Raw genomic sequence first — 10,889 nt, forward strand, 5'->3', positions numbered from 1 at the left:
CACATGGATTCATTTTGAGCATGTTAAGTAAGCAAACTATTGTACGCACAAGTAATCTCTTTATTGTCATTAGACACGGGGGAACCCCATATATCCGTCTTCACTTAAAGAAATAACGCAACATGGAGGGACATCATTTGATTGTAGGATTACTGGTGGTTTGAAGAAGACATTTTTGCACAAAGGGACAGAAGAAAAACATTAGTAATGTGATGAGGGAGAAGCATTCATCATTTATTACTCAAGATATGTATGTCACTTGACTGTAAAGCAGCCTTTTTAAGTCAGAAACCGTAAGCTGGTGTGGATAGAAAGCAAATGATCATCTGCACATACTCACCAACACTTGAATCTCTTTATAGTCCTGTACTAATCATAATGTTCATTTCATCCAATTAAAATTTTGAATGGACTGTATATGATGCATGTACACAGGAAATCATGGACATCTGCACAGAAATATCCAGCAAGGCACTCACAGGCTTTTAAAAAAAATGGCATCTGCCCAACACCATGTGATGAAATATTTTGGTGGTGTCTCAAATATGAACTGTTTCTCTCACTCACTTTGGGATTTCTGCAACAACAGGGATGTGCCGGAAAGCACACGCAGAGTTTGGCCATTGTTCAAATTTAAACTTCATGTAACAGTTCAGTCGAGCCACCGCCCATTAAAGCAGTCATGTTTTATGTTTCACCCAAAAACTAAAACACTTTTGAAGACCCTTTTGTCTGGATCTTTGTGCTTCTGACCGAGTAAGCCAGAGAATATTAAAGAATCCTGGCAGTTGCATAATGCCGGACACAGGGGCTCATAGGCAGCAAGCCAGAATTAGGGAAAAAAAGGGAGGGAGGGGACCATGTGGGATGACTTTTAGTCCAGACTCGGCTAGCTTGTCTCAGTACACCATCAAAGAAATAGCAGGAGGCAGAAACCAAGAGGAGAGAGCCGCAGGCTTGTACCTCTCATGCAGTCTTATTTATTCATAAACTACTGTTTTTTGACACCTATTCTCCTCTTCAGAATAAGAATACAATTCATCTGAAATGTATTTGTCTGTACGACAACTTGGATTGTGGATATGATAACTCATAGTTAAATAATTGTATTGCCAAACAACTTTAAATGGCCCGATCTGTGTTTTATAATCTACACTCTAAGTAAGCCCCAGGAAAAAAAAATGTCAGACCTCTTGCTTTGCCCATTGCCTTGCTGGGAAGATTAATGATGTCATTGTGTTGATCACCTTCTGACACAACTGATCATTCAGACAAAGTTTTACTCTGAAGAAGGCAATATGTGCCAAAACCCTGATTCATGAATAAACCCATTGCATCAAAGTTATGAGTGTGCTGCGGTTGTCCCTCCACAGGGGACCAGCCAACACCAATTCTCTTAGTGTGTTAGTCTCCTGCTTTTCAAGACAAAGCTCTTTTGTCACAGCGCCAGGTTCAAGTTTAGGCGCACTTGTGATCTAATGTTCTCTTGTCAACTCTTCACGTTGAGAAAAGTTGTCTTTTACCACAATCACAGCTGCCATTTAGTCTGCATTTAGCTGTAAGTGCTCGTTGTACACAGGCACTGTTGTTAGTGTTTATTTTGAAACCGCAAGCTGATTTGATGAAGGCGACGTTGAGTGTTTTTCTGGGTTTTCTTTTATGTATTTCAAGGCCCACTTGCAACATTTTGTGCGTCTGTGTATTGAACACACGAGGATGAAATTTTAATCGCATTTAAACCTGGGTATACAGAATATAGCAAATAGGAAAGCATTTCCCAAAATGTTGGGAGTGTCTCTATTAAAATAACTAGCTGCACCATTGTGAGGTGGAGAGTTTATGTATGATGCGTGCATTCGGGTGGTAACTTAATTGAGGCATTTGTATTGCCCAAAACAGTGATGAATCTAAAAACAGTGACAAATCGAGTCGGACTGAAATAGAGTACTGTAAAAAGAAAGGTCTTCTATACATTACATTACATTACATGTCATTTAGCTGACGCTTTTATCCAAAGCGACTTCCAATAAGTGCATTCAACGAACTAAGTACGAACTAAGAACAACAGGAATCAAGAGAGTACAATTTCTTAAATAAAGTCAAACTACAAAGTGCTATCATCTATACAGTTGCTGTGTGTCAAGTTGATGTAAGTGCAAGTTGAAGAATGCAAAATAGAAATGCACAAATGTTTGGGTCTTCATATATTATGTGTGACTGAGTTTCTTCCTCTGCACATTTAAATATTTACCGTGGCCCATGTATGGATTTATGAACGGCTTCATTGTAGAGTTAGTGATGCAGTTATGTAGCCTACCACCAGAGGGAGCATGTCCTGCTGCTGTAGTTAGAGAGGTGTGAGAGAGAGAGCGGTATTCAGATTACTTGTGATTAGTATATTATTTAATTAATAATTGAATAATACAAAGCAACCTGATTGCTCATGTGCCCCTTTCTAATGGCTTGAACATGAAACATTCAAAGATGCCAATATTGTGTCTGTCACAGGGCCAAAAGTGTTTTTTTTCCTCAGAAATGTACATTTTATTTGACACCAAGAATGTTCAACTTCTTTTGCTTGAACATGTCAGGACCTTTCGTACATTTGTATTTTTTTTTTAAACTATTGTGCCTCTTTCTGTCTTGGTCTTCCATTCCACTTTAGTTTGTCTGCCATCGGACACAGACTCACTACCAGAATGTTAACTACTGGTGAAGGGCTTTAGCCACTCTTTGGCTGTGCCCAGAGCTATTTCTCAGTGTATAAGGAAAGAGTGGGAGTTGTACAGCTGAGCACACTGTCACTCTACCTTCTTTCAGCCTCTCTTCCTCTCACCCCCTCGCTCTTTCTTTTCTTTCCTTCATTTTCTTTTCTGCAGCCATGCAGCTGCTAGGAGACTGGAGCAGCATGAGCAAACAGGTTTCCTCTCCTTTGCTGCTTTCATCTACCTCGTACTGCATCCCCTTTTGAAATTGTTTTTCCCTTTTGAATCAATTACTGATCATATCGAAACATTTTGTAACATGGGCATGCATTGGCCTCAGCACTGTCTGTTCTGCTGTCATAACGTTGACTTGCATGTCTCCAGATCTCGTGACAAACCTCCCAGTTTCTCTTTTCCTCATACACAACCATTGTTCTTTCTTCTCACCTAAATGTCATGAAGCAATTTACTGATCAGTCCGGCACTCATTAGTAGGTTTGGTAGTTGTTGTTTTCACAGTTCAAGTTCAACTTTCAGTACAAGGCTTCTTTTACTAGAATGTTAAGTTGTTTTTGTTTTAGATGTAGTTACCTTCCACCATTTGTAGTAAACAAAAATACATTTATTTTTCATGTTCAAGCTTCAGCTTGTTGACATTCTTACAATCTTTTTGCTTTCATGTCTTTGCATTATATGATTGTTGTCATACATCCCAACCTGCTTCAATTCATCAGGGAGGCAACGGAATAGGCTTGAACCAATGGACACCATTTTTGTAAAGCAAGTCAAGGAAGGAGGCCCCGGCCATGGAGCTGGGCTTTGCACAGGTAATGACCAATCACCAAACAATCCATCTCCTTCATGTCCCAATACCTAGTAGAGATTGATTGGGAGTGTAAGTACTCAGAAGTCATGACACCACAAGAACCCAGGCGTAATCCTGTAATGGAAGTTCCCACAGAGCATGAAACTCTTTATGTAATTGCAATGACGTTTTACAGTGTTGTAAGCAAAACGAAGAAAAATAAAATTGCAAGCAGTGCAGTTTTCAGTGGTGACCTGATGGTGTGCATGCTGTGAAGAAAAACAGAAAGTGCTCCTTTTTTGTGCCTCTTTTATAGATACACCAGTGATGTTATGCATTAGTTGGGAAGCATAGTTACTGTAAACTTCAACATCAGGTGACTAATTCGATCGAGATTATATTATAAATAAGATTAAGGATTATTTGAGCGCTGAATGTAATTTTCGTGACTGACAATACTTTGGAGAATGTCAGTTTATGTGGGTTTATTTTTCCAAGTTTTTGTGCTTGTGTCTGCTTTTTTTTTTATATCTGTTATTTGTGTTTTTGTGTTTTGCTTGTGTAAAACATTTACACTGCCACCTTGGCCAGGACCCCCTTGTAAATGAGACTCTAGAGCTCACTGTGGTAATACTGACTAATACATACAAACAATATGCTTACTTACGTCATTACTGCTGTTTTTTAATGACTATTAGGTGATCGAATAGTGAAGGTGAATGGAGCAAGCATCATTGGGAAAGCCTATTGTGAAGTTATATCCTTGATCCAAGACAGGTGAGGTTTAATCTTTGTTTGTATGGATGATACTGGTCAGTCTGTATTTTTACTGTTGTAAATCTCTTTTTGTTCTCCAACAGTGGTGACTTTCTAGAACTCTGTGTGATGCCAAAAGATGAGGATATACTACAACTGGTACGTTTCTCAATCCTCTGTTCTTAATGGGGTTCTTTTCATGTAAGCATTTTTTTTCTCTCCATAGCTGCTCTATTTTACGGAGTTCATGTTAGGACATAAGTCATGAGATGGATGAAGCCTGCGTATCCCATCAGACTTTTCTATCTAGGCTTCCTAATCAGGCCAGAGCGGCCTCGCTGTAATCTGTCCTCAAACCGCTGCTGACATTACTGCCAAAATGGCCTAATTGAATTGGTAGAGCAAGCATTATCTAATATACATATTCAGACATATCAAGAAGTAATATACATAGCTCCATCTGAATAAAAAATCACACAAAGTTAAGAGCTCATTTAGCTACAAATTGTCTTGAAACTGAGGTCTCCACAAAATGGGCTCGCATCAAACAGTTGAGTTGTAGAAAAGTTGTTGTGCTCATTACTCAACTGCCCCATCCTCAACTCCTCGGCGCACGTAGGCCATATTGATCCCTGCCACACATACAGAACGACACGGGAGAGCCTGAGTGGATTGTTACATGTGGCAGATTAACTACCATTAAAAGCTGTTTTCTATGTTCTCTAATGCCATTCAGAGATGTCTGGGGGATGTAGACCATAAACCAATAAAAAAAAAAAAATTCATTAAACTAATTTAAATGTGAGGTGGAAACTAAATAGTCAAAGTGTAAATACCATGAACTGAGATGCTTGGGGATGAGGAAAAAGTGAACTGACATTTAGTCTTCATTGCAGAAAATTGTTGTGAATGTTTTCTATTTTGACACCTCTTACATCTTCTAGGTAATAATGTATGCGTGTGGTGAAGCCACACAAGTATTGTCACCCAATTATTTCCAGTGCATAGATGGGCTTTCAAACCTTGTGCACTTTTGATCTTATCGTTAACCTTTTATGCATACTGCAGGCAGCTGTTCACAGCCACTTTCATTATGCACATTCACTTATCTGTTCCATATCTAAAGCATACAACATTAAGTGCTTTGTCAGGATGCTCAGGAATCTTTTCCCAACAGCGTATTATTATCCTACAGCCTGTTTATGAATTATATATTGTCAGCTTGGTTGTTTGCTTAAAGCTGAATTATTCCCTTGTTGATACTTAATGTCTAGATTGAATCCTCATATTTAAACTGATAGGAAAATGTCAAATACTCATGGAGAAGAATGGCATCCAGAATTACAATATCAATATCCATTATAGGAAGCGGTCATCTCCCTCTTTAAGAGCCACATCCTGCAAAACACATTTGACAAAAACATTTGATCATCACACATTATGTCAAAACTCTTTTTAAAATTTAGAAATAATATTAAATCACAAGTCAATTATAATCAAACTCGTAATGACACAGGGAAAAAAGTTTGTTCACATCCACTTATTTCTATTCTTACGTGTATTATTAAATGTGATATTTCTTCCTTTCTGATAACATTGACTGTTACTCTACCCCATCTTCCCTGTAAAATCCTCCCTTTTGCTTGCCATTTTAAACTCTCTAACCATTTACACAAACCACTGTATCTTACGACTGTTGTGAAAACACCAGCCACAGTGTTGCATCATCAATGGCCAGCAGCCACACAAAAAAATATCTATTAATGTAAGGAGGGAAACTGATAAGGGCTGTCCATAAGAACAAGAGGATTAGCGGTGATGCTAGCCGGATGACATTAAACTGTAGGAGGCAGCACACATTTACTGCTTGGAGACAGGCAGCAGTTGCTTAGCAAAGAGATGGAGAGGGTGTACATTCAGGGAGCAGAAAAGGGAGGGAACTGAATGCCAGGAAATCAGAGGAAATACTGAGCATGGGAGAAGAAAAAAAAGAACAGCTTGAATGATGAGCTAAAACAAGTAGATAAAATCAGCTGACTGTCCTGTGTTAAAACAGGTTGATTCTCAGGGAAAAGGAGCGAGGAGGAAGGAGTGGGAGGGGGAGCTGTACCATCACAGCTGAATGTATAATCAGCAGCTGCTGCTTCTGTCATGTGAGCAATAGTAGAGGGAGGGAGGGAGGCGGCGAGAGAGCGGGAGAGAGACATAGACTGGAGGCACCTTGTTCAGTTAGCGTAATATTCTGGCTGAGGGTGGATAGAACCATGGAGACTTAACAGCATCATGAGAGGCAAGCTTTTGGTCCTGTCACCTAACCCAGGGCAGACTGGCACAGGCAGATCGTAGCGTGGCAACCCTTGCTACATCTCTGCTTCTTCACTCCCTCTGCATTGCTGCTGCAGCTCTCGTATATTTTTAGTCAAGCACAGTCATAGCTGTGCCTGATTTTTTTTATAATGTGTTCATTTTGCTCTGCGGGCATCTTTTTCTCTTTCAACCCATCTCCCTTGATTTCTTGACACTCATTTTCACATGCTGTAACGGCAGCCGTTTTCTCTGGAAACTACTAATCTGGTAAGCAAACAGCAGACTGGGTACCTATTTGATGTTGACATGATGTGCGTGCTGTCTTATTTTGCATATGTCATGCATGTCAGCATTGTCATTACAGTATGTGGTCTTCAGGTTTTACATTATTACTATTTAGTTGTTGTGTTTGACCGCCAGCTCTGTTGGTGACTCAAATGTGTAGACTGAAGAAATGGCTGATGCACTGTGCCTGCAGTACCTGTTAGATTGAGTACTCGAGTTGGCATCCAGCTGGCATCTCAGCAAAGCCTCGCCCCTTCTTCATCTCGCATGCCAGATGTCATTAGCATGATAAAGGCCAGTGACCTCTGAACTCACTTGCACACTCATGCTTAAAAAGGGAGGAACAGAGACTATCACTGATTGCTATGGCATGAACGTAGCTTTATGTAAGATTGTAATTTGACACAAGGTAGCAGGATCAAAGTCCTCAAACCTTTTACACGTCTTTTTGCCTGTTGTATGAACAGTATGTTATGAGTATCAGATCTATGTTGTGAAGTTAATAAGCCCATAGAAAGCTTGGAATGTGTATTTAATTAGAATGATTTTAGTAGTGCTTGCAGCGAAATAGTGTAGGCTACCAAAGCTTGGAGGATACACAGGCAGGCTAAATATAGCATATTTTCTATGAGGGATGGGCGACCTGTCTTTCTGAGGTTACAGTCCATCAGTCTGAGGTGGAATAATAAAGACACTGGTTACCTGTCATCCTATCATCTATGTAATTGTTTTACTGTACATTTGTACGTTACGTTTGTTCAAATGTGTTTCATTTTTCCTACTTCATTGCCTTATTATATGTGCATTGACTGTTATGCAACCTTTGCTGAAAATGTCATAATTAAGGCTATGTATTGAATGTAGTACATTTGAACACCATTCCACATTCATCTTATGGTGTCTGAAGTTGTAGTTGATGTTAATTTATTTCAGACATCACGGTTGTTTAGTAATAGCAATAGAGGAGAAAGACTGCTGTAACATAAAACATTATGTTGTGTACCACTTCTCTTTTGGAGAGAAATATTCTCTACATTATTATACATTTGTACTGTCATCTGCAACAATGAACATTACCATGAAAACTCTAAGGAGCCAATTGAAGACCACTGACACCCCTGAACTGCTAACGCCTCCGCTCACTCTGCAACATGCACTGCCCACACTCAGGCATCCAGTTGCAATTGTAATATCCTGCTTAACTTCTCTGTAAGGATCTAGTAGCACACTGTTGTATATTACACACACCTGCCAATGCAACTTGTATTGTATATATTGTAAAACTGCTTTGTTGCTCTCTCTCTAGGCCTACTCACAGGATGCCTACCTCCGTTGCCGCAGCAGCTACAGTGGAAATGCCCGTCACATTCCTGATCCACCCCCAGTATGCTACCCCAGAGTAGACTGTAAGCCTACGGGCATGGCCCAGGCAACAGACGCAGCAGGGCAGGTCTGCCGTGGGCCAACAGTGCCCCAACCTCCTCCTCTTCCTCAATCATATCCAAAAAGCCAAATGGCGGTATGCATGCGCAACGACAGCGTCCGGACTGTGGTGGTTCCTCCCAACTCAGCCCAAATTGGGCGCATGGGTCCAACACATAGGATAGATTACATGGACCCTGTCTTTGTCAGAGGAAGGCCTGGATCACTGGCCCAGTATGGTCACCCTCGAAAGCCTGATGTCTATCCCAGTGGTCCAGGAATGGTCCCATATGGAGGTCAGGCACCTCACTACCCAGGCAATAATCAAAACATTGATTGGCGCACTTACCAAACATACAGGGAGTACATTGACAACAAAGGAATCCATTCCCATGGTAGTCGGACTATCCAGGAGAGACTGGACAATTTGCGAGCATCCAGTCAGAACGCCTTTGCCGCTACTCATCACATTCCCCGGGGAGATTGGGGCCCTAAAGGGATACGACGTAGGAGTACCTCCCATGAACGGTCATACCAAGGACCTCCACCCCACTTTCATATTGCCCCACGCAGTGCTTCGCAGGACCGCATGAGCAGTACACAGAGAATGGGTCATCCCAGGAACTGGCCTCCTCGAAGTGTGTCGCAAGATGGCCTGATGCACAAAGCTCGGGCACACTCAACAGATTATGTTGACCCTGTAGAGCTGGCTCGCCCCAATGAGAGGAGAGGAGGGTACGGAAGGGCAGACCAAGGTACGAGGCCCAGCAGACAGTCTGTCCCCAGACACGCCATGCTCCACAGACCTTCTGCTGCATACAGCGGTGGCATAAGGGGAGCACCCAACCCTTCTCTTTACTCTAAAGGACCAGATTCTCTTCATAGCCGCTCCTCACCAATGCTCTTAGACAGACACTCACATTATGTAAAGAGCACAAGTGCTGAACATTCTCTTATTGACCAAAGAGTTGCAGTCAAAGGAAAACATGCAACCCACACTATCCAACAAGACCAGAGCAGGATCAGGGCAGAAATCATGCAGGCTGTTGAGGCAGGTAGAGACAGCGCATTGGTAGAACACAGGTCTTCTTCATGCTCCACTCCAAAACACATGTCTCAGAGGCCTAGCATCCTCAAACCACCCCATCCAGACTCTCAGAATCAGGTCAATGGGCGTAGCCACTCGGAGAGCGGTGTCATTCTAAGGGAGAAACCCCTTCCTGGGAAGAATCCCAGCCCTTTGCGGCACCACTCCTACATCCTGGCTGTAAACGACGACGGACAAGATGCTACGGCCGATGTGGCAGCGTGCTGGCTTCCCAATGATGCACGTCGAGAGATACGCATGCGCCGCCTCGGGGAACAATGTCACACCTCCTGCTCCAGCAACCTGGATGAGTCCCTGGACTCCATTCCATTCATCGGTAAGGGAATAATTAGTCGTAAGCCTTGCCGCCTAAAGTTGCCATGGCAACGGCAGCAGGCAGTAGTAACGTGAGGCCGACCGGCAGTGCTGATACTGAAGCTGGTTAAAAGGGCTTCCACCAAAGTTGATAGAAATCAGTTTGAAATAGATGGATGGAATACCGACTGCAGAAAGGCAGACAGCCATAGTTTCATTGTTAATCTGATTCTGAGCTTTATTGGTTTGTACATACAGTGCTAGGAAGATAATAACGCCATGTCTTTGTGGGAAGACAATATTAATCAAATGTTGTGGCATCCAGTAAGGTTTGTGGTATATTTGGCTTAACTGGGGCAGAGTGAAGAATAGCTTAAGCCTTTTGGAATATATTGAATTTCTCCTCCTTAATATATTGTTTTCTCTCCTTCGGGATGGAATGCATTATGGTTCAGTAGTCCCATAATGCATTTCCTGGTGAATGAGTAGTTGTCACCATCAGTGCTTTGAAAAGCAGTTTTGAATTATTTTTTAAAAACTTATATCCATTGAGAGGTTCTGAGAATATTTTGCTTTCTGCTACTTTGTGTCATGGCACCAAAAACATTTTCAGTCTCATTTTAGAGAAATGCTAATTATTTCAGCAATGAAAAAATAAATACATAATCTATAGGATTTCTCATCATCTTTGGTTTTCCTTGATGAGAATATAGCTATAGTGAATTGCTGTCAAGATGGAGGGTGCAGATAGGACCTTTTTAGTCAGTTTGAAAATATATTTTTGATATATATGATCTGTCCGTATATTATATGTTTTATGTATTCTGCATGTTTGGATGTTTCTCTGTCTGTCTTTCTGTGTTTTTTAGCTAACAGATTATTTAGTCAAATGGTAAAGTAAGGACTCTGTGGGAGTGGATTTGCTCTTGTTTACAGTTCAGTTGGCATTTTTTCAGTTCTTAACTTCTGTATGATTGGGCTGATTCTTTAGAGCAATTATCTATTCCTGATAGCAAAAAAAAATAAACCTAGAAAGATTGAAGTCGGCATATTTTGGTGATGGTTTTCCCTTAAGTAAACTCTTTGATAGCTGATCTACTTTTTCCTTTTGCAAGGAAACACTATATGCTACACCACACTGTATAGATGAAATGGGTCACAGTCAGTGACAAGTTAGTTTCTGAGTTGGAGTTAAATTGGGGTCTTT

General features: G+C 41.2%; 1 protein-coding gene across 6 annotated transcripts in view; it reads left to right on the plus strand.

The window, feature by feature from the left end:
- arhgap21b (Rho GTPase activating protein 21b) overlaps nucleotides 1-10,889 on the plus strand; it is a 34,091-nt gene that overhangs the window by 10,044 nt on the left and 13,158 nt on the right. For 2 of the 6 annotated variants that reach the window (XM_068602466.1, XM_068602474.1), the window contains exons 5-9: nucleotides 3,440-3,532; nucleotides 4,209-4,287; nucleotides 4,371-4,425; nucleotides 6,814-6,840; nucleotides 8,165-9,704. In XM_068602466.1, coding sequence (XP_068458567.1) covers nucleotides 3,440-3,532; nucleotides 4,209-4,287; nucleotides 4,371-4,425; nucleotides 6,814-6,840; nucleotides 8,165-9,704 — 1,794 coding nt within the window. Of the gene's footprint in view, nucleotides 1-2,889; nucleotides 2,921-3,439; nucleotides 3,533-4,208; nucleotides 4,288-4,370; nucleotides 4,426-6,478; nucleotides 6,841-8,164; nucleotides 9,705-10,889 lie in introns of those variants that run through there. The other 4 variants (XM_068602482.1, XM_068602505.1, XM_068602489.1 and 1 more) reach the window with 3 other exon arrangements.

The sequence above is a fragment of the Clinocottus analis genome, unplaced genomic scaffold (assembly GCF_023055335.1).
Source record: "Clinocottus analis isolate CAN_PGR_092001 unplaced genomic scaffold, fCliAna1.0.p SCAF_11, whole genome shotgun sequence".
Taxonomy (NCBI): domain Eukaryota; kingdom Metazoa; phylum Chordata; class Actinopteri; order Perciformes; family Cottidae; genus Clinocottus; species Clinocottus analis.